Source organism: Schistocerca piceifrons, chromosome 2 (genome assembly GCF_021461385.2).
Source record: "Schistocerca piceifrons isolate TAMUIC-IGC-003096 chromosome 2, iqSchPice1.1, whole genome shotgun sequence".
NCBI classification, from domain to species: Eukaryota; Metazoa; Arthropoda; class Insecta; order Orthoptera; family Acrididae; genus Schistocerca; species Schistocerca piceifrons.
The window spans coordinates 868,401,666-868,426,897 of record NC_060139.1 but is presented as its reverse complement, the minus strand read 5'-3'; the positions used below and the strand labels follow the sequence as shown (position 1 = coordinate 868,426,897).

The 25,232-nt window shown below is 43.6% G+C and overlaps 1 protein-coding gene across 5 annotated transcripts in view; it reads right to left on the bottom strand.

The window, feature by feature from the left end:
- Window positions 1-25,232, bottom strand: part of LOC124775050 (microsomal triacylglycerol transfer protein) — a 202,414-nt gene that overhangs the window by 79,277 nt on the left and 97,905 nt on the right. For 2 of the 5 annotated variants that reach the window (XM_047249839.1, XM_047249837.1), the window contains one exon: window positions 15,599-15,795. In XM_047249839.1, the coding sequence (XP_047105795.1) occupies window positions 15,599-15,795 (197 nt within the window). Of the gene's footprint in view, window positions 1-15,598; window positions 17,661-25,232 lie in introns of those variants that run through there. The other 3 variants (XM_047249838.1, XM_047249840.1, XM_047249836.1) reach the window with 2 other exon arrangements.

Genomic DNA, 25,232 nt, shown 5'->3' with positions numbered 1-25,232 from the left:
TAGTACTCTGTTGAAAAAGCCATCAATTCCATGTGAGCTTTTACTTTTGAGTGAATTTACAATTTTTCTCATTTCAGTAGGAGAGGTGGGTTGAATTTCAATTTTATCAAATTGCATAGGTATTGCCTCTTCCATATACTGCCTTCATTTTCTAATGAATAGCTGGATCCTATTTTCTCTACAACACTTAAAAAATGATTAATAAAAATACTCTCTACTTCTGACTTCTTGTTAACAAACTTTTCATTGTGTTTGATATAAATACAGTCTTCCTGTGCTCTTGGTTGCCCTGTTTCCCTTTTAACAATATTCCAAATTGTTTTAATTTTATTATCAGATGTGCTAATCTCAGACATCAGTACACATACTTCTAGACTTTTTAATAACTTTTCTTAATACAGTGCAGTAGTCTTTATAAAGTTTCACTGTTTTGGGATCATTACTCCTCCTAGCTATAAGATACATTTCCCTTTTCTGTTTACAAGATGTTTTCTTATATTTATGTTGTCTTCAGTCCAAAGACAGGTTTGATGCAGATCTCCATGCTACCCTACTCCATGCATGCCTCTTGATTTCTGAATAATTACTGCAACCTACATCCTTCTGAACCTGCTTATTGTATTCTTCTCTTGGTCTCCCTCTACAAATTAACCTCTCCACACAACTTCCTTCCAGAACCAAGTTGGTGATCCCTTGATGTTACAGAATGTGTTGTATCAATCAATCCCTTTTTTTAGTCAAGTAGTGTCACAAATATCTTTCCCCCTCAGTCTACATCTACATCACACACCACAAGCCACCTAATGGTACATTACAGAGGGTACTACTGATGGCACTGTTCCACTCATGAATGGCTTGAGGGAAGAATGTCAGTAAGTCTCTGCATTACCTCTAATTTATCAGAGTTTCTTGTCATCATCATTTAGTGAATATGTTGCCCAACTCTCATTTGAAATTTCAATAGTAAACCTCTCTATGATGCATATCATTTGCATAACACATCTTGATTTTATAGTTTATAGACAAGATTCCCATTCTCCTAAAATGTCTGTGTGTGTGGCAGGGAGGGAAGGTGAGGGAGGGGGGGGGGGGGGGGTGGCACTCAGTGACAAGATTATCATCTTCCAAAAATGTCTTAATTCTGGAGCGCAACACATGTTCCCTAATTCTACAACAGATTAACATCAACAATATAGGCCTACAAATATGTGCAACTGTCCAATAACTGTTATTGACACCAAGACTGACCTGCATTTTCCAATCACTAGGTACCCCTTCATCGCTCCACCAATCCATGATAAACTACTGCTAGAAGGGGAGCAAGTCCTTTTGCATAACCTATGTAGAATCTTATAGGTACCTCATCTGGTCCTGATGTCTTTCCACAACTAAGCAATTGTAGTTGCATTTCCTACCTCATTAGTTACATAATCCATGCATCTAATCTTCAGCATTCTTCTGTAGCACCCAAGGCAACACTCCAGACAAATACCTTCAGAAAATACTTTCTAACACTTAAACCCACATTCGATTTTACCAGTTTCTTTTCTTCAGTCTACATTTTATATCCTCTTTACTTTGGTCTTCATCAGTTATTTTACTGCCCAAACAGTAAAACACAGCTACTACTTTCTGTGTGCCATTTTCTAATCTAATTCCTACAGTAAAGTGTGATGTTATTGAACTACATTCCATTACCCATGTTTTGCTTTGTTGGTGTTCCTCTTAAATCGTCCTTTCAAGACACTGTCCATTCCATTAAATTGCTCTTCCAAGTCATTTTCTATCTCTGACAGAATCATAATGTCATCAGCAGATCTCAACTTTTTATTTCTTCTCATTGAATTTTAATTCCTTCTCCTAGTTTCCCTTATTACTTACTTGATATACTGGTTGAATAACAATGGGGATAGTTAAAAACCTTGTCTCACTTGCTCCTTAACCACTGCTTCATTTCATGGCCCTTGATCATATAACTGCCATCGGGTTTCTGTGAAATTTGTAAATAGCCTTTTGCTCTCTGTATTTTAACCCTGCTACCTTCAAAATTGCAAAGAGTGTATTCCAGTAAACATTGTTAAAACCTTTACCTAAATCAGATGTCATCAAACTTTTTCCACAGCAGGCCAGATAAGTGATAAAATGGTGAGCACAGGTTGCATTATCATTCTGCACAGTACCCTGATACAATAAATTTAAAAAGAACATAATAAATTTTAGGCACTTAGCAGACAGAAGGTCTCCGCATATGTGAAGATCTCCTAGTATTCTAAACATAATATTTAAATTTAAACTGTATCACAATGTCTTATGGTCCATATATTTTTAGAAAGCATATCAGTACCGTGGGGCAGGCTGGATAAACTGGCGTCACGAGGCCGGACCCAGCCCCTGGGCCGTAGTTTCGGGAACCATGCTCTAAGTTTACAAATGCTATAAATGTACGTTTGCCTCTCCTTACCTGTCTTCTGACAAGTCATATGGTCAGTACTGCCTTGGTGTTCCTACATTTCTCTGGAATGCAAATGACTTTGCCTGAGGTCAGTTTCTACCAGTTTATCCATTCTTCTGTGATGGATTCGTGTTAGTATTTTTCAATCATGATTTATTAAACTGATAGTTATTCACTCCTGACAGAATCTGCTTTGTTTGAAACTATAATTATCACATTCTTCTAGAAATTTGAGGGTAGTTTGCCTGCCTCATACATCTTGCACAACTGGTGGAATAGTTTTGTCCTGACAAGTTCTTCCAAGGATATCAGTAGTTCTGACGGAATGTCTTCTACCCCAGGTGCCTTGTTTCAACTTAGATCTTTCAGAGATTTGTCAAATTCTTCTTGCTTTATCATATTTTCCATCTCATCTATGTCTTCTTTCCTTTCCATAATATTGCCTTTAGGTTCGTTTCCCTTGTATAGTCCTTCTATGTAATCCTTCCACCTTTCAGCATTCTGTTTTTTGCTTGGAACTGGTTTTCAATCTGAGCTCTAAATATTCATACAGTTGCTTCTCTTTTCTCTCAGAGGCCTCTTTAATTTTCCTATAGGCATTATCTGTGAGTAATGTTCAATAAAGATTGACATTAATGCTCATACTGTTTGTAAAAATTACTCTCACATATATTTTTCCCCCTCCAAATACCCCCCCCCCCCCCAATGCAATGCACTTGTCCTACCTCTTTTTCTATACCTGGAAGTCATTTCTTAACATCTTCAGGATCATCTCTAAAGCTTTCACTGCGTTGGTCTAACCAGACCGACATCACTTAAGTGCCTTTTTTGGCCATCAGGTTACAAAAAAGTCACTCTAAGCCAGGTTGGGATTGTAAGAGGGACGGGGTGCATTGCAGATGTCTTTTTATGCCAAGACCTTTGATAACAGCATTATCAACAGACAGCCTGGCATTATTGTGATGGAGTTTCTACTGTTGAATGAGGTTCCTTCATTTTCTGGGGATATGATCCTTTATCAATTGCTTCAGGATGTTCTTATAGTAATCTGCAGTGACTGTTGTTTGTCTTGGAACTGTGTGAGTGCACACCATCTCTTGGTAAATAAAAAAAAGAGGTGACTATGGGCTTATTGGCTGGCTTCTGTGCTTGTGCTTTTTGTGGTGGGAGTTGACAATGTTGCACCCATTCTGTGTTACACCACTTCATCTCTGTCTCATAGAAGTGCATCCATGTAACAGGAGCAGTCCTCAACACATTGTTTACAATGGTAACTGCTGTGTTACTTTGTTGTTTCTGTTATGGTAGTAACAGGTGCACCCGCTCCTCCCTGCATTTCAGCATTTCGTCAGCCATTTTTGAAAGCATGATTCCAAAGGAAACATGCCTGACAAGATATTGCAGAGTCCTCATAAGCTGTCTTCAGCCATGACAATGTTTAGAGCCATCCTGTCAATCTCATTTTCTCTAAGTTTGCATTCCTTTTCACCTGCTGCATTTTTATATTTTCTCCTTTCATCAGTTAAATTCAATATCTCCTGTGATATCCAAGCATTTCTACTAGGCCTTGTCTTTTTACTTGTTTGATCCTCTGCTACCTTCACAATTCGTCTATCAAGGCTACTCACTTGTCTTCTACTGTATTCTTTTCCATCATTCTTGTCAATCGTCGCGTATTGCTCCCTCTGAAGCTCTCAACTACCTCTGGTTCTTTTAAATTATTCAGGTCCCATCTCCTTAGTTACTTACCTCTTTGCAATTTCTTCAGTTTTAATCTACAGTTCACAACCAATAAATTGTGGTCAGAGTCCACATCTGTCCCTGACAGTGTCCTTCACTTTAAAATCTGGTTCCAAAATCACCGTCTTTCCCTTATAATCAATCTGAAACCTTCCAGTGCCTCCAGTTCTCTCCCATGTATTTCATAATTCTTAAACAAGTGTTAGCAATGATTAAATTATGCTCCATGCAAAATTCTAACAGGCAACTTCCTGTTTCACTCCCCCCCTCCCAAGTGCATATTCACGTACTATTCTCCTTTATCTTACTTTCCCATCACAAATTTTCAGTTCCCTTAACTATCTGAATAATTTCTTTTATCTGATCACACATTTCAATAACCTCTTCATCATCAGTGGAGCTACTTGGCACATAATCTTGTACTACTGTGGTCAGTATTGGCTTCATGTCTATCTTTAGTATGATAATGCGTGCACTATGCTGTTGAAAGTAGCTTACCTGCATTCCTATTTTTTACTCATTATTAGGCTGCCTCCTGCACTATCCCTGTTTGTTTTTGTGTTTATCACCCTGTACCCACCTGACCTGAAGTCCTGTTCTTCTTGACACTACATTCAGTAATTCACACCATATTGAAATTCAATCTATCCATTTTCCTTTTTAAACTCTCTACCTCACCTCTCCAATTAAGGGGTCTAACAATCCATGTTCTGACCCATAGAATTCCTGTTTTGTTTTCCCTAATGATGATATCATCTTGAGTCATTACTCCCCAGAGATAAAAATGAGGGAGTAAATTACCCAAGAGGATGGCATCACCATTTAATCATACAGCAGAGCTGCATGCCCTTGGGAAAAATGACAGCTGTTGTTCCCCCTTGCTTTCAGCTGCTCACAACAGGAGTGCTAAAAGACCATGTTTGCTGATGTTACGGGATCAATTCAGTCAATCATCCGGACCTACACATCTGCAACTACTGAAAAAGTTGCTGCCCCTCTTCAGGAAACACATATTTGTCTGGCCTCTTAACAGATACTCTTCCATTGTGCTTGCACCTACTGTACAGGTATCTGTGTCACCAAGGGATGCAAGCCACCCCACCAAGCCAACGTCCATGGTTCATGGGGGGAGGGGCAAGCAACTAACAATCAAAACTGGGTGAAATGCGCAGCTGAAATATTGAAAGAAGACTTAAATAACATGAGGAATTACTGAAGACTTGAGTCATACGGAGTGCATAGGAGCAGAAAAGTGAAAGTGTTTTCCTTTTGCATCTTCAACAAATATTGAACACCCACTTCTATTAAACACTGGAATAATACTTAAGGGCACGGTTCTTGTACTTCCATTTCTTAGCAATGCACTGTGTGGAAGAGAAATGTAGCTGAGGAAAATAAAGTGTTAGGAGTTAGGGAGGAGTGTGGGGAGCATTTACAACATGTTGCTGGATGCTGTCTGATTGGCATGTACTTATCAGCAGATGCAGCTTCTAGTAACCTTATATGTTTTATTCGTGTGTTTCATCAGCTGTGCGGGGTGGTACACCTTTTGAATACTGAAAATGAGATGTACAGATAAATAAGGGAATTATAGATGCAAGCAAAGGCATTAAGAAGAAATAACTATATGGAGAACTGTAGCACAAAGTAGGGAAAGAATAGTGGAACCTCTGCTACAGCATTCTGAGTTAGTTAATTTGGGAATGGAGTGAAGAACAACCAGAGAAAAAAATGTGGTGCCAGTAAGAAGTGGAGTATGTAGCACCGAGTTTCAGGACATCAAGTGCAGGTATGTGAGTCAATGAGAGAATGGCGGAGAATGTGAGATTGAGAGGGGGGCAGGAGGGGGTGGGGGCAGAGAACCGTTAATACTTGAGAATGAGCACAATATATTCAGGAATTTCATATGCCAAAAATGTCATTCCACAAAAGTTATATATATAAATACAAAAAAAGTAGTACAGAGACAGCAAAATTCTCAAGTGAAACAAGGCAGCTAGTGAAGAGAAACAAAGTTTCAATCAACAATAACAAGAATATGATCAAAAATACTAAATTAAACAAAAATATTAAAAAATGTCTGACAGGATGTCAGAAGACATAATTAAATTTATTATAAGAGACAGTATTTTAAAAATTGAGTAGAATGAAGACTGAACTGGAACTGAGTAGACAGCGCTTATTATCAGGTATGACAGTAGATAAAACATTAACTAACAACAGAGATAAAATACACAAGTATTCCAAACTTTTTCAATATCTGTAGTTCAAGAAGAAAATTAATGATGCAGAAAAATAATAACAAAAATGACATTCTGGATGCAATACCATATGATGTGTATAAAGGAATTTGAAGTATGAGGAAAAGAAAGACACCTAGACATGATAGTCTCTCAAGAGAAATGGTTATAAATGAAGTCAACATAATACATGGTACTTGCAAAATTGTTTACACAATGCTGTGATTATTCTACTTAACAATCAAGGGACAGACAAGACATATAAATTTGTATTTTTTAAAATGAAGAATGTTGTTCTAAGAAAAATGATTGTATTTTAATCAGGCAAAGGAACAAGGAGGTTTTAGAGGAAGACACAATGGACAACATGTAAGTTAAGGAACCCGCCCACTAAACCATGTACATTAAAGCACCCACTTCTGATACTTGGAGAGGCATGCTGGCGATGGTTTGAATCCACCAGGTGGATTAACAGTGAGAGCCAGTCAGTCTGCTGGCCTGGATGTGGTTTTTAGACAGTTTCCCACATCTCACAAGTTGAATACATTACGGCACCTTCCATGACCACCAGCGGTGTACATTGTCCCACATAATGCCACCCCAAAACAGCAGGGAACCTCCACCTTGCTGCACTCATTGGACTGTGTGTCTAAGGCGTTCAGCCTGCTGGCTTGCCTCCAAACACGTCTCTGACGATTGTCTGGTTGAAGGCATCTGTGACACTCATCAATGAAGAGAACGTGATGCCAATCCCGAGCGGTCCATTTGGCATGTAGTTGGGCCCATCTGTACCACGCTGCATGGTGTCGTGGTTGCAAAGATGGATGTAGGGAGTGAAGCTGCAGCCTATTGTGCACAGTTTGAGTCGGAAAACGACGTCCTGTGGCTGCACGAAAAGCATTATTCAACATGGTGACATTACTGTCAGGGTTCCTTCGAGCCATAATCTGTAGGTAGCGGTCATCCACTACAGTAGTAATCCCTTGGGCGGCCTGAGGGAGGCATGTCATCGACAGTTCCTGTCTCTCTGTATCTGTTCCATGTCCGAACATCATCGCTTTGGTTCACTCCAAGATGCCTGGACACTTCCCTTATTGAGAGCCCTTCTTGGCACAAAGTGACAATGCAGATGCCATCGAACCGCGGTACTGACCGTCTAGGCATGGCTGAACTACAGACAACACGAGCTGTGTACCTTCTTCCTGGTGGAATGACTGGAACTGATCGGCTGTTGGACCCCCTCCATCTAATAGGCGCCGCTCATGCATGGTTGTTTACATCTATGGGCCGGTTTAGTGACATCTCTGAACAGTCAAAGAGATGTGTCTGTGATACAATATCCACAGTCAACGTCTATCTTCAGAAGTTCAGGAACTGGGGTGATGCAAAACTTTTTTTGATGTGTGTACTATCATGTCAACCTCGTTGCCATCACCAACTCACAAACTATTAACTTCCAATCCTACCTATGCCTCGGGTTACACTATACTTCACTCTGTCAGGTCAAAGCCATCAACTTTTTTTAAAAAAACGTGAAAAGAAAAAGTCAGCCGAACATCCAAAACTATCATTGCCCTCAATGAATCGCCATTTCCTCCTAATCTTCATAGGTCTAGCGAATAACAGGATTCAAGCCACTACGCACAAGAAAAACCACGTGTTGTAAACGAAACGTACGACCGACTTCTGAAACACACACAAAAAATACATATATATCTCGCGCCATCACGTAACAATAAGAGCACACTTCAAGGCATATACCAATGGCTCACGTTAGTTGCTAGATCCTGTCTTCGTGACAGACGCTACTTACGAACGGGGCCCTACCGAGGGGGTGGTGAAATTGGTCCGGCCAAGGGCACAGTCAAAGCTGGACGGAAAAAGGTAGTACCTACCGAAGAGAAAAGCAGAGAGGGGAACAATTTAAGAATCAAGCGGGAGAAGCAGCGAGTTCTCCTACATTTCAAGTTCTTATCTCCTGCCTGTTAAACGAAACATTTCCCTTGGATCGCAACGCACGCTGTTGTCAGTTATTTCTACAGTGGTATTTCGTCCAAGTGCAACTCCCCCTTGTGGAGCAATTGAGTTTTTGCTGTTATTTCGCTACGATATTTTCAGATTTGAAATTACGGCGAGTGGGTGCTGAAGCTTTTTGACTGCAAGCTTGAGATTTTTGCCGTGGAGGTAGTTCATTGCCAAGCTTAACTCCGTAACAATATTGTGCGCTGTAGCAAAAAAGTAGTCATTGTGAAAAATAGTTTGATTCATGTGCGTTGTTTTATGATCGAGAAAAAAGGGCGAAGAGGCTGTACCTGGCCCTTATAGCGACTCGCCATCAACTTTCGTGTCACTTCTGCGACGCATTAACCCATCACATGTTAGGTTTTTTTCATTTTAAAATGGCCCCTAGACGCTCAACATTATGCATGATATTTCCGGATGTGCAATAACATTGAACGTGTGGGGATTAGACTGAAAGGTTGCACAAAACTATCGACCGCACCAAATAATTTTGAAATATATTGCGCTGCCTGGAAATACAGTGCCGTTTGCAGGCAGTATTGACCAGTTATATTGACAATATCCTTGGCAATCGTTCGCGTGCTTTAGTCTCTGGGCATATTTACACACGCTATCCGTTATTGCTGTTGAGTCTTAACACAAACATGATTTCGAAACAAGACGAAAGTACGTTGTTACTGGAGTGCATCGAAATGTTTACCGGTGAATCATTGTTGGCATTGTGGGATATTAGGAGGATGACTATATTAAGAACGAATCGTATGATTTGTTGCTTACAAAATACTGAGAAATGGGAACGGTGTCCTACAGTCAGGAAGGTAGATAATTAAAAAAAAGCAGTGCAAAGCTAGGAATAAAAAGTATATGTAGGTGTTCGTGTGTGCGTGCTTGTGTACGCTATTTGCCCTAATAAAATCCCTTAATGTACGTATAATTGCGTGGCAAATTATCATTGCCGGTTTAACCCATTACTTGTCAAAACTTAATTATTTTATTTTTTTCAACCTCTCTCTTAGCCGGCCGGGGTGGCCAAGCGGTTCTAGGCGCTACAGCCTGGAACCGCGCGACCGCTACGTCGCAAGTTCGAATCCTGCCTCGGGCATGGATGTGTGTGATGTCCTTAGGTTCGTTAGGTTTCAATAGTTCTAAGTTCTAGGGGACTGATGACCTCAGAAGTTAAGTCCCATAGTGCTCAGAGCCATTTCAACCAACCTCTCTTTTACCTTGAGTGAAAATGAAAGGAAAAGCTGTTATGAAAAATTTCAGTGTATTGATACAAAAACTATAGAATGTCCCATTTTTGGGGAACAATATTATTGTCAGTGCAGAAAACTATCAGGAACATCGTGAAGAAAATAAAAACACTGTTTGCAATACTGTTGTGTGTCCTGTGTGAAATCAAATAAAACATCTGTAATGTACACCAATATTGCACCTGTCTCACATTTTTATGGTTTTTTTGTTGCATTATTCACATCTCCGTGTTTTTTACTCGGCACAATAAAGTGCTTTCCCTTCCCCCCATCACTTTGCTTCCTTATGGTTTTCTATGTTTCGATGTTGATTCTGTTTTCTTTCAAAGGTACATCATCACTATTCGCCTTCGGGCATGCAAAAGTGGGCGCTTCTCATTTGGATTGGCAAATTGGTATGCGTGCCATGTGTTGGCAATGCAGATAACAGGGTGAATAATGGCCCCCATCACTTTTTTGATCTTGTCCTCGTCCTCTGAAGTTATATCTGCTTGTCCAGTAGTTGAACGCCACCCATATGGGTCTTGTATTCTTCTGTGAGATATGGCCTTGTAATAGATTTCTTCTTCTTCTCTCTCTCTCCTTTTTTTCCCCATGAGTATCTTTTAGCACAGCTCAAAGGAGTAAAATTACTGTAATTTGTGGCCCTCGATTCCACTGCAAGTACATCCTCTTTACGATATTGCAGCGCCTGTGTTATTCCAAATTACGATATACAAAGTTCCTTCGGACATGCATGCATGCGAAGGAACAGGCACACCGGGGACTACTGCCGTTATCAGCTGTATAATGGAATGACGACAATGAGAATTTGTGTTGGACCGGGAGCAATGTAAATAGTAAATTTTGTGTATGAGACGTGTACGCAGTAATACGGCACTTCAACACAGTAGTGATAATGTAACATTATTGGAACGTATAAAATAAATTGACATTGCACTTATTTCAGGAAATTTGAAATATAATGAATGTTACACTGGCATCCATATGTTCATACCACGCGCACACATACAAACGCACAGAATTCACTGTCGTACAGAAACTACGAGCAGGCATACAGTGCAGCCAAGTGCAAACGCACAAAATAGGCAAATCAATTCCTTTCCTAAAATAAATTACTTCGAGAACTTTTTTTTCTTTTCAATTTGCAGGCATTATAGCAGTCAGTTCAACCTTCGGATACAATCAAGGCTTAAAGTTGCCTTGCTTATGCAGAAAGAAATAAAATATTTGCGTCCCAAATGGGACAGTGGTAAATGATGCCACAAGCTTGAAGCACTGAGACGAGAGGGACGCCAGACACGCAATAACTGTTAAGATTACTGTACAGGACGTGTGGCCGCTTGGGAGCCAAGTTTAGAGGGGCACTCCAGTGCGAAATTTGTAAACAGCGCGCACCATAATTACTACCGAAAACGGATACAGGAAAAAGTGTATGCGAGAAGGAGGGAGGGGGGGGGGGGAAGCCGACATCTGACATCAGTCTTCTGACTGCTTTGATGCGACCCGCCACGAATTCCTCTCCTGTGCCAACCTCTTCACCTCACAGTAGTACTTGCAACCTACGTCCTCAGTTATCTCCTGGATGTATTCCAATATTTGTCTTCCTTTACAGTTTTTGCCCTCAACAGCTCCCTATAGTGCCAGGGAAGTCATTCCCTGATATCTCAACGGATGTCCTATCATCCTGTCCCTTCTCCTTGTCAGTGTTTTCCACATATTCCCTGGCTCTCCGATTCTGCGAAGAACCTCCTCATTCCTTACCGTATCAGTCGACCTAATTTTCAACATTCGTCTGTAGCACCAAATCTCAAATGCTTCGAGTCGCTTCTATTCTAGTTTTCCCACAGTCCATGTTTCACTACCATACAATGCTGTCCTGCAAACGTACAATCTCTGGATTTTCTTCCTCAACTTAAGACCTACGTTTGATACTTCTCCCGGCCAGAAATGCCCCTTCTGCCGGTGCTAGTCTGCTTTTGATGTCCTCCTTGCTCTGACCGTCATTGGTTATTTTGCTGCCTAGGTAGCAGAATTCGTTAACTTCGTCACCATCAACCCTGATTAAGTTTCTCGCTGTTCTCTTTTCCGCAACTTCTCATTAGTTTCGCCTTCCTTCGAATTACTCTCAATCCATATTCTGTACTCATTAGACTGTTCATTCCCTTTCAGCAGATCCTTTAATTCTTCTTGGCCGGCAGATGTGGCCGAGCGGTTTTAGGCGCTTCAGTCTGGAACCGCGCGACCGTTACGGTCGCAGGTTCGAATCCTGCCTCCGGCATGGATGTGTGTGATGTCCTTAGGTGAGTTAGGTTTAAGTAGTTCTAAGTTCTAGGGGACTGATGATTTCAGATGTTAAGTCCCATAGTGTTCAGAGCCATTTCAGTCATTTTTAATTCTTCTTCAATTATCACACGGCAGCAATGTCACCAACGAATTTAATCATTGATATCCTTTCATCTTGAATTTTAATTCCACTCCTGAAACTTTCTTTTATTTCCATCACTGCTTCTTCGATGTGCAGATTGAACAGTAGGGGTGAAAGACTACATGTCTGTCTTACATCCATTTTTAATCCGAGCACTTCGTTCTTGATCGTCCACTCTTATTACTCCCTCTTGGCTCATGTACATACTGTATATTATCCGTCTCTCCCTATAGCTTACCTCTATTTTTCTCAGAATTTCAAACATCTTGCACCATTTGACATTGGCGAAGTTTTTCCCAGGTCGAAAAATCCATAAACGTGTCGTGATTTTTCTTTTTTATTCTTGCTTCCATTTTCAACCACAACGTCAGAATTGCCTCTCTGGTGCCTTTATCTTTCCTGAAGCCAAACTGATCGTCATCTAACACATCCTCAATTTTCTTTTCCATTCTTCTGTATATTATTCTTGTCTACAACTTTGATGCATGAGCTGTTATGCTGTTCGTGCGATAATTCTCGCACTTGTCAGCTCTTGCATTTTAATGCACCAAGGGGAAAAGTCGATTTGTAGCCACTTCCCACAATGATTTTAGAAATTATGTTATGCATCCCGTCTGCCTTATTTGATTGTGAGTCCTCTAAAGTTCCCTCATGGAGGCCTTCAATGAACTCTTTCCACCAATCCACTCTCTCCTCTGCATTTAACATTGGAATTCCCATTGTATTCTTAATGTTACCAACCTTGCTTTTAATTTCAACGAAGGTTATTTTGATTTTCCTACATGCTGAGTCTGTCCTTCTGACAGCCATTTCTTATTCGATTTCTTTACCCTTTTCATGCAGCCATTTCATCTTAGCTTCCCAGCACTTCCTATTTATTTCATTCTTCAGCGGATTGTATTTATGTATTCCTGAATTTCCCTGAACGTTTTTGTACTTCCTTCTTTCATTGATGAACTGAAAATTTCTTCTGTTACCCATGGTTTCTTACCAGTTACCTTCTTTGTACCCATGTTTTTCTTTGCAACGTCTGTGATTGCCCTTTTTAGAGGTGTCCATTCCTCTTCAACTGTACTGCCTACTGAGCTGTTCCTTATTGCTGTACCTCTAGCCATAGGGATCTTCAAGCATATCTTGTCATGCCTTAGTTCTTCCATGTCCCACTTCTTTGTATATTGATTCTTCCTGACTAATCTCTTAAACTCCTTCATCACTACTACATTGTCATCTGAGTCTACTTCTGTTCCTGGATACACTTTACAATCCCGTATCAAGTTATGGAATCTCTGGCAGACCATGATGTAATATAAATGAAATCTTGCCATATCACCTGACCTTTTCCAAGTATACTTCCTCCTCTTGTGATTCTTGAACACAATATTCTCTATTACTACCTGAAATTTATTGCAGAACTCAATAAGTCTTCCTCCTCTCTCATATCTTGTCCCAAGCCCATATTCTCCTGTAACCTTTTCTTCTACTCCTTCCCCTACAACTGCATTCCAGTTCCCCATGACTATTAGATTTTCATCCCCATTTACATACTGTATTGAACCCTTCAACATCCTCATATACTTTCTGTATCTTTTCATCTTCAGCTTGCAACGTCGGTATGTATACCTGAACTATTGTTATCAGTGTTGATTTCCTGTCGATTATGATAAAACAACCCTATCACTGAACTGGTCGCAGTAACACTGTCTCTGCCCCTACCTTCCTATCCGTAATGAATCCTACGCCCGTTATACCATTTTCTGTGGCTGTTGATATTACCCTATACTCATCTGACCAGAAATCCTTTTCTTCTTTCAATTTCACTTCAATGACCCCAACAAAATCTACATTGAGGATTTTCATTTCCCTTTCCAGATTTTCTAGCTTCCCTACCACGTTCAAGCTTCGGAAATTCCACGCCCCATGTCGTAGAACATCATCCTTTCGTTGATTATTCAATCTTTTTCTCTTGGTGACCTCCCCTTCAGCAGAGCCCTCCCAGAGATCCGAATGGGTGACTTTTACGGAATCTTTTGGCAACGGAGAGATCGTCATGACAATCTTTTCAATTGAACTTTATGTGTCTTTAATGCAGTGGTTTCCGTTGCCTTTGCGTCCTCATGGCGTTGATCACTGCTGATTCTTCCAAGCACAAGAGAGTTCCTTGAACCTCTGCCCGCTCCTCCGCCGTCTTTGACAGCCCGTTGGCAGAAAGAGGTTGACTTCTTATGCCGCAAGTCTTGGGCCATCAATGCTGATAATTAATCAAATTTAAGCAATGACAGGTTTCGAACCCGGGACCGAGAACGCTTTAATTACTAATCAGTGACGCTACCCCTAATCCATGGGCGCATCCACGAAGTTGTCAAAATGCCAAAGATACTTGGACATGAAACTACACTTGTAACTTTCAAAACTTGGAAAGAATTTCCAAAAGCCAAGGTATCGTTGAGCAAAAATTCGTCTCTCATTGTTATGTCTTTGTGTAGTTATAGTAATATGGTGCAAGATTCTAAAATTGCCATTTTTTATATAAAAGGGTTCAGTTTCGATGGGCATCATGCAAAAACGAAATAATTTTTTATAGATGACACAAAAAACGAATAATGTCCCACAGAATTGATGGTTATCCATTCAGTATTTGTTATATGTAGATTACTTTGATATTTAAATCCAGCGGTCAAGTTATACAACAACTGCTACAGCCATAGTATTGCACCTCTGCAATCAGTCATGAAATGCTACATTTGGCTTAATGAAAAAGCCTACAGAAACACGGGTAATCACTTCTAAAAGTGTATGAGAATTTTGTAATGAATAAAAACTCCGCATCCTACATTCCTGCCGGCTGGTGTGGCCGTGCGGTTCTAGGCGCTTCAGTCTGGAACCGCGTGACCGCTACGGTCGCAGGTTCGAATCCTGCCTCGGGCATGGATGTGAGTGATGTCCTTAGGTCAGTTAGGTTTAAGTAGTTCTAAGTTCTAGGGGACTGATGACTGTAGATGTTAAGTCCCATAGTGCTCAGAGCCATTTGAACCATTTTTGAACCTACATTCCTAGGGCGGGAGGGGAAGTGAAAAGTGGTCCCTCTTCCACTCATTTCCCTCCCCCAATCCCCCGCCCCTTTTGCGGATGCTTGTGCATGGGGACAACCACTTCCAGTACTGTTTCAAATGTTGGACCGTCAACGTATAAATAGTTTAGATAATCCTTTTTCTCGTTGAATTATGATTCACTCATCAAGTTTTCGCGAGTGAATCTGTGACACCAATTTTTCATCCACATTCTTCTCTTTTCGCGTGTCACAAAACAGAACGATTATCACAGCAGCAGCGACTTGATCGACCAGCATTCCAAAACAGTATTGTACAATACTGTTGCAGATTTTTATTGGGAAGGTTAGGGAGGACTTAAATAATACTGCGCAATACTATTGGTCTGGGAGGCGGACTTGCAGTGGGCAACTCACCTCCAGCCTGAGCAGACGCTCGCCGCCGCGCTGCCACACGGCGCCCACCGTCACTTCTCCCGTCACCTGGAAGCCGACGTCCTTGCCCGTGGCTGCCGCGTCGTTCAGCAGGATCGTGCTCTGTAGGCTGTAGCGCTGGCCGTGCCCGGCCGCGAACACGCCGTCGTCGACGCCGCCCCCTCCGGCCCCCGCAGCTGCTGGGGACGAGACGAGGACGAAACTGTAGCACGTACACACCACAACCCACAGGACACACAACGCTGTCACATTCGGCTGCATCGCGGAACGGAGCTATGACCAAACACTCTGCCCTATAACCAGGAAGTGTCTATACTAAAGTTCAGCAGAGCACAACGCCCACTGCTCACGTTACAGTCTCACTAACGGAGTAATTCACAACTGCTGATGTTCCAGCGGAATGCAATCAAGAGTTCCGAGCAGGCAATGATGGGTGCACTACGTGTACAGCTTTTGCTATCCTGAACCAGACTGAGGGCCTCTCTCGGTGTCTTCGCGGCGAAATACGACTTGCATGAAGCGTCGCGCGTCAGCCGAATCGCATTACCATATCTGATAGCACAAGCGCGCTCGCGCTCCCGTGTGTGTGTGTGTGTGTGTGTGTGTGTGTGCGCAATTTCCTTTTGCGCCCAGGACGGTTCCAGTCTCTCACTCCCCACGTGCGGTGCCCGCCGGCCTTCTGCCACTACACTGGGGTCTGCCTGGCCAGGGAGCTGCTGTGTGTGACCTTGCTGAGCATTTGTCGTCGAATGGGGCCCGTTTAATGCGATAACCCCCCTGTCCAGAGTACGCTGGCGGTGCACTAGCTGCTGCTGTCGCAACTGAACGACTTTTTAATCGCTCGTATCAAGCTACCTCCACCCGTAATGACACGCGAAGACTGTCATTTCGAATGCGCAAGCGTTTTCGCCAGAGAAGTCGTATCTATTATACTGCAGACGCCGCAGTCACGGCAATGAATACGTGAAATGCGCACTTCAAATTTCCTGTTAAAAGTTCTATGAATGTCTTCCGTCAAAAGATCTCACCGTGGAAAGTCACGCGAAAGAAAAATAAATAAATAAATAAACAGGCAACTTAGAATTTTTGAGTTCTATGTATTTCAGGGTTTTATGATTAGCTGGAAGTGATTATATGTTGCCTTTATTACCTACTACCGTTAAACACTTATAATGTCACCGGTAACACCCCTTCATCTATCTTTATCTTACTAAAGGACAGTCGATGACAATATAAACAACGCACTTATCAGAAACCACCTTTACACACTTAAAGCTGAACTATGCTCCCTTGGCAATGATGATGCAATACGCTGTTGAAGCTGTACGAACATCTCGCGACAAAAATCGAAACAGGAAAGTCTAGGTAAAAATATACAAGTAACTTCAACTTCTTTTAACTTTCGCATTTCAATAGTTTCTGGTAGGCTGCAAATGCGGTTATGTCTTCCTTACGTACTCCACTTCAGCAGTTGTGCTGACGCTGGTTACAAACTTTCCTGTAATATGTAACTTACTAAACGAACTCTACAACAACAAACACTTTACACCTGTCACCAACCACCTCCACGTTCTCACACAAACATGCGCTCATGACCGCTGCAGGTGTTGCGCAATGAAATGTAGTCTTTGAAAGTTCAATATATGGAGTATACACAAGGATAAACCGTTCATATTACTGCTGCTCCAGCACACGTAAATTATCTACCGTGGATACGTCCCCTGTGGATGGTTATCGTTGCACTAAATGTCTTCGCGCAGACAGAGTGGCATCGTGTTACACACCTCCTCCAGAGGTAGCAGGTCTCTTATAGACAAAAGCAATGCACAGTTTCTGTTAACTAGGGCGCTTCAGCAGTCCTCCAAACACTGCCGCAAATGACAACGCACGTTCGATATCATTTAGCTGACGACGAGAGCTCAAGTGTTGAATAGCACCCACGCGTCGGAATCTCGACAGAGTGCCAAAACCGAAACGTTTATCACGCACCTCGCGTAGGATGGGCAGCCTATAAGCAGCAAACTATTTACGTAAGCGAGACACAGTAGTACATTCCTTCTTTGGCGCCGACTTGCGACTGAGGCACTCTACGCGTCAGCTGGAAAAGCGAGCCCGCTGCCCTCTGGCGCAGGTAGCCTACACTTCTCCTTGCTTCCCCCCTCCCCCTCATGCCCATCACCCGTCACAACGCCGTTATGTGGGCGGAACGACTCGCTCTTGGGCCACTGGCCACCTTCTTTTTCACCTGGAACCGACACAGCTGGCGAGTGGCACCGAGGTCAGGCACATCGGAACTGGTCAGTCACGCCTTCCCCTCGCCCAGCCTACGAAAGTGCTTTCCATTTTCTTGCCTGCCCACGAAGATTCATGCCTGCCGCGAAAGTGAGATTGTTGGAGGTACAGCGCATGATACATTAACCAGTTATTAGTAAATAAAATGACGGGATTTTGTTCATTTGAGCACTCGAAGAAGGAATGATAGGTGATACGGGTTTAATGTCCCGTTGACGACCTGACTGGTTTGATGTGGCCCATCACGAATTCCTCTCCTGTGCCAACCTCTTCATTTCAGAGCAGCACTTGCAACCTTTATCATCAATTATTTGCTGGATGTATTCCTATCTCTGTCTTCTTCTACAGGTTTTACCCTCTGCAGCTCCCTCTAGTAACATGGAAGTTATTCCGTGTTGTCTTAAGGATGTCCTACCACCCTGTCCCTTCTTCGTGTCAGTTTTCGATATATTCATTTCTTCACCGATTCTGTGGAGAACCTCCTCATTGCATCCTTTATCTATCCACCCAATTTTCAACATTCTTCTGTAGAACTACATTTCAAACGCTTCGATTCTCTTCTTTTCCGGTTTTCCCAAAGTCATACAACGTACATTCTCAGACATTTCTTCCTCAAATTAAGGCCTGTGTTTGATATTAATAGACTTCTCTTGGCCAGGAATGCCTTTTTTGCCAGTGTTAGTCTGCTTTTAATATCCTCCCTGCTCCGTCCCTCAGGGATTGTTTTGCTGTTGGCAGAATACCGTAACTTCTATTTCGCGATCACTAATCGTGATGTAAAGTTTCTTGCTGTTCTTATTTCTGCTGCTTCTTCTCATTACTTTTGGTTTTCTTCGATTTATTCTCAGTCCATCGACTATTCATTCCATTCAGCAGATCCTAAAATTCTTCTTCACTTTCACTGAGGATAGCAATGTCATCAGCGAATTTTATAACTGACGTCCTTTCACCGTGGATTTTAATTCCGCTTGAATCTTTCTTTTATTTCTTTCATTGCTTCTTCGATGTATAGACTGAACAATAGGAGAGAAAGACTACAACCCTGTCTTACACTCTTTTTAATCTGAGGACTTCGTTCTTGCTCTTCCATTCTTATTGCTTCCTCTTGGGTCTTGTACATATTGTATACTGTATAGCTTACTCCTATTTCTGTCAGAATTTCGAACATCTTACACGATTTGACACCGTCGAATGTTTTTCCCAGCTCGACAAATCCTATGAACGTGTCTTTATTTTTCCTTAGCGTAGCTTCCCTTATCAGCCGCAACGTCACAACTGCCTCTAGTGCCTTTAGCTTTCCTAAAGCCAAACTGATTGCCATATAACACGTCATCAGTTTTCTTTTCCTTCATCTCTGTGTTATTCTTGTAAGCAACTTGGCTGCATGAGTTGCTAAGCTCATTTGCGATAATTCTCACAGTTGTCAGCTCTTGCAATCTTCGGAATTGTGTTGATGTTTTTCCGAAAGTCAGATGGTATATAGCAAGAGTCATACCTTTTACATACCAACGTGAACAGTCGTTTTGTTGGCACTTCCCAAACGATTTCAGAAATTCTGATCGCATGTTATCTACCCCTTCCGTCTTATTTGATCTTAAGTCTTCCAAAGCTGGTGTAAATTTTGGTTCTAATACTGGATCCTCTGCCTCAAATACAGAATTTCGGAAGGAAACGAATCATGTATTTCGAAAGGAACCTTTGTGGCATTTGTTAAAAAAAATGGCTCTGAGCACTATGAGACTTAACATCCGAGGTCATCAGTCCGTAGCGGTCGCGCGGTTCCAGACTGAAGCGCCTAGAACCACTCGGCCACACCGCCGGCCTGGACATGGTGTCGCTGTTTTCTGCTCTTGGTCACATAGGCCTTCGGATTGGACATACATTGATATTTTCGTGGGATTTTATGAAAGACGTTGTCTAAGTGCCCCCTTTACCAAAAAAATTCCTTCAGGAAATCGACAATCAATTACGATATTTTTTTCAGGATTCTACACGTCCCTCTCTTGTCAAAACAGAGACACACGTGTTACCCAAATGTTCAGAAAATTCGATATTTAATATAATGGTACCAGAGGCAGGGATATATGCGATATTATTCAGAATGTCTCGGCCAAAAATTTCTTCGAGCATTCGTGAGGGTAACTGAAGGTACTTAGCGACTGAAAAATGCGCCTGTCATTCCCTTTTTCAAGAAAGCTCATACGCGGATGCATATACGCTGTGTGATCAAAGGTATTCGGACACCTGGCTGAAAATGACTTACAAGCTCGTGGCGCCCTTCATCGCTGGAATTCAATTTGGTGTTGACCCACGCTTAACCTTGATGACAGCTTCTACTCCCGCAGGCATACGTTCAATGAGGTGCTGGAAGGTTTCTTGAGGAATGGCAGCCCATTCTTCACGGAGTGCTGCACTCAGGAGAGGTATCAATGTCGGTCGGTGAGGCCTGGCACGAAGTCGGCGTTCTAAAACAGCCCAAAGGTGTTCTGTAGGATTCAGGTCAGGACTCTGTGCAGGCCAGTCCATTACTGGGAAGTTATTGTCGCGTAGCCACTCGCCACAGGCCGTGCATTATGAACAGGTGTTCGATCGTGTTGAAGGATGCAATCGCCATTCCCGAATTGCTCTTCAACAGTGCGAAGCAAGAAGGTGCTTAAAACATCAATGTAGGCCTGTGCTGTGATAGTGCCACGCAGAAGAACAAGGTGTGCAAACCCTCTCCATGAAAAGCACGACCACACCATAACACCACCGCCTCCGAATTTTACTGTTGGTACTGCACACTCCGGCAGATGACGTTCACCGGGGATTCGCCATGCCCACACCCTGCCATCGGATTGCCATATTGCGTACCGTGGATCGTCAGTCCACACAACGTTTTTCCACTGTTCAATCGTCCAATGTTTAAGCTCCTTACACAAAACGAGGCGTCGTTTGGCATTTACGGGCGTGATGTGTGGCTTATGAGCAGCCGCTCGACCATGAAATCTAAGTTTTCTCACCTGCCGCCCAACTGTCATAGTACTTGCAGTGGATCCTGATGCAGTTTGGAATTCCTGTGTGATGGTGTGGATAGATGTCTGCCTATTCTTACCGAGTACCGAACCATATTTAAGACTGGATTCAGGATTTCCTTGCAGATACAAGATCCAGTCTGATTAATGCCACCATCGCCTATGTTCGTTGTCTACGAGGAATAACCACTCACAGACGGCAGGCGCCTGCACTAGCAGTGGACGGTATACAAAGCGTGTCGAGGGGCGCGGACTACAGTGCAATCGTAGTCGTAATATGGAAACGGAGCGATTTATCTCACGTCCAAAAGGGCATGATCATTCTCTTTCGGGCCAAGGGTGGGAGCATTTCCGGTAAGGCTACGTTTGTAAGCTGTTCGCGTGTCGTCGTGGTCAAATTATGTCGTGGATGGCAAAATGGCGGTATCCAAAACCGCCGCAGAAGCAACTATGGTGCAGCGCAGGTCATAACTGACAGGGATGAACGACGGCTGCGGAGATGTGTACTGTTAAGCAGCTGATGACCCAGATGAACCAAGGGGCTACCAACAGTGTCTATACAATTACTGTCCAGCGAACGTTGCTGCGTACAGGCCCACGCAGCAGGCGCTTGGTTCATGCACCCTTGCTATCTACTGTTCATTGGCGACGAAGACTAGAATTTGCAGTCCAGTATCGCAACTGGACGGTCGCTGAGTGGCGACATGTGGCCTTTTCAGATGAATCACGTTTTATGCTCCGAATCACGTTTTATGCTCCATCGGACATCCAGCCGCTGGCGTGTACGGCGTGAAACCTCAGAAAACAAACATTCTGCTACATTCGTCGGAAGGATCCAGGCCGGAGGACGGAGCTTTGTGGTCGTGGAATTTCCTGGGTGATTTCATCATTCGGGGAAGTACGAGGGCAGTTCAATAAGTAATGCAACACATTTTTTCTGAAACAGGGGTTGTTTTATTCAGCATTGAAATACACCAGGTTATTCCCCAATCTTTTAGCTACACAACACTATTTTTCAACGTAATCTCCATTCAATGCTACGGCCTTACGCCACCTTGAAATGAGGGCCTGTATGCCTGCACGGTACCATTCCACTGGTCGATGTCGGAGCCAACGTCGTACTGCATCAGTAACTTCTTCATCATCCGCGTAGTGCCTCCCACGGATTGCGTCCTTCATTGGGCCAAACATACGGAAATCCGACGGTGCGAGATCGGGGCTGTAGGGTGCATGAGGAAGTTTTGTGAGCCCCTCTCGGGTGCGAAGACTTGTGTGAGGTCTTGTGTTGTCATGAAGAAGGAGAAGTTCGTTCTGATTTTTGTGCCTACGAACACGCTGAAGTCGTTTCTTCAATTTCTGAAGAGTAGCACAATACACTTCAGAGTTGATCGTTTGACCATGGGGAAGGACATCGAACAGAATAACCCCTTCAGCGTCCCAGAAGACTGTAACCATGACTTTACCGGCTGAGGGTATGGTTTTAAACTTTTTCTTGGTAGGGGAGTGGGTGTGGCGCCACTCCATTGATTGCCGTTTTGTTTCAGGTTCGAAGTGATGAACCCATGTTTCATCGCCTGTAACAATCTTTGACAAGAAATTGTCACCCTCAGCCACATGACGAGCAAGCAATTCCGCACAGATGGTTCTTCATTGCTCTTTATGGTGTTCGGTAAGATAACGAGGGACCCAGCGGGAACAAACCTTTGAATATCCCAACTGGTGAACAATTGTGACAGCACTACCAACAGAGATGTCAAGTTGAGCACTGAGTTGTTTGATGGTGATCCGTCGATCATCTCGAACGAGTGTGTTCGCACGCTCCGCCATTGCAGGAGTCACAGCTGTGCACGGCCGGCCCGCACGCGGGAGATCAGACAGTCTTGCTTGACCTTGCGGCGATGATGACACACGCTTTGCCCAATGACTCACCGTGCTTTTGTCCACTGCCAGATCACCGTAGACATTCTGCAAGCGCCTATGAATATCTGAGATGCCCTGGTTTTCCGCCAAAAGAAACTCGATCACTGCCCGTTGTTTGCAACGCACATCCGTTACAGACGCCATTTTAACAGCTCCGTACAGCGCTGCCACCTGTCGGAAGTCAATGAAACTATACGAGACGAAGCGGGAATGTTTGAAAATATTCCACAAGAAATTTCCCGTTTTTTCAACCAAAATTGGCCGAGAAAAAAAAATGTGTTGCATTACTTATTGAACTGCCCTCGTACAATGAGTCACAAGTGCGTATCTATCCTCGGGGACCATGACAAACCCTATATGCAGTTTGTTTTTCCTCAGAACGATGCCATTTACCAGCAGGACAATGCAACGTATCGCACACCTCCTACTGTACGTGTGTCGTTCGAAGAGCTCCAGAATGAGTTTACCGTAACTTCCTTAGCCACCAAACTCCGCGTATTTAAACCAGTCGAGAATCTGTGGAGCAACCTGATCGGACTGATCGCGCCGTGGGTCCTCAACCGAGAAACCGAGCGCGTTACTGGAGTACGCATGGCTGTACATCCCCGTCGGTAGCTTGCAGAACACGACTGTTTTCCAGCACATTTCGTAGCGGTCCGCGCTGCGAAAGATGGTTATTCAGGCTTTTGATAGTTGGTCACATTAATGTGGCTGGACAGTGCAGAACGTAACACGTCGATCTTAAATCAACATATCCACAGAGTATTTCAGGGCTACCCCAAAGAAACGTGATAGGACCTTTACTGTTACGCACTATATGTAAACGATGTAGTAGTGGATAATATCGGAAGCTTGTATGGTGCCTCTTACGTGAGGAAGACATTTTTACCAGTTTTAATAAATTATTCTCTCTCATTGATGTATGCACGATAGTTAGGGAGTGATGTAGCCCGTAGCAGGCCATGAATCGGAGAGCATTTCCCATGCTGGCTGGCTAGGTGACGAAGCGACCATATGTCGCGCGTAGTGGGGCTCGGCGCTGGACCATAGCAACAAGCGTTAGCTTGGGAAATATACAATACATGACTGGAAGTACCGCCATCTTGGCGCCAAAGTCACCGATTTTGTTTATTTATATTTAATAATTAAAGTCATTTATGACAACATGAATACTAGGAGGAGCCTCTGGATGTTTAAAGCTACACTACTGGAAATTGAAATAAGAACACCGTGAATTCATTGTCCCAGGAAGGGGAAACTTTATTGACACATTCCTGGGGTCAGATACATCACATGATCACACTGACAGAACCACAGGCACATAGACACAGGCAACAGAGCATGCACAATGTCGGCACTAGTACAGTGTATATCCACCTTTCGCAGCAATGCAGGCTGCTATTCTCCCATGGAGACGATCGTAGAGATGCTGGATGTAGTCCTGTGGAACGGCTTGCCATGCCATTTCCACCTGGCGCCTCAGTTGGACCAGCGTTCGTGCTGGACGTGCAGACCGCGTGAGACGACGCTTCATCCAGTCCCAAACATGCTCAATGGGGGACAGATCCGGAGATCTTGCTGGCCAGGGTAGTTGACTTACACCTTCTAGAGCACGTTGGGTGGCACGGGATACATGCGGACGTGCATTGTCCTGTTGGAACAGCAAGTTCCCTTGCCGGTCTAGGAATGGTAGAACGATGGGTTCGATGACGGTTTGGATGTACCGTGCACTATTCAGTGTCCCCTCGACGATCACCAGTGGTGTACGGCCAGTGTAGGAGATCGCTCCCCACACCATGATGCCGGGTGTTGGCCCTGTGTGCCTCGGTCGTATGCAGTCCTGATTGTGGCGCTCACCTGCACGGCGCCAAACACGCATACGACCATCATTGGCACCAAGGCAGAAGCGACTCTCATCGCTGAAGACGACACGTCTCCATTCGTCCCTCCATTCACGGCTGTCGCGACACCACTGGAGGCGGGCTGCACGATGTTGGGGCGTGAGCGGAAGACGGCCTAACGGTGTGCGGGACCGTAGCCCAGCTTCATGGAGACGGTTGCGAATGGTCCTCGCCGATACCCCAGGAGCAACAGTGTCCCTAATTTGCTGGGAAGTGGCGGTGCGGTCCCCTACGGCACTGCGTAGGATCCTACGGTCTTGGCGTGCATCCGTGCGTCGCTGCGGTCCGGTCCCAGGTCGACGGGCACGTGCACCTTCCGCCGACCACTGGCGACAACATCGATGTACTGTGGAGACCTCACGCCCCACGTGTTGAGCAATTCGGCGGTACGTCCACCCGGCCTCCCGCATGCCCACTATACGCCCTCGCTCAAAGTCCGTCAACTGCACATACGGTTCACGTCCACGCTGTCGCGGCATGCTACCAGTG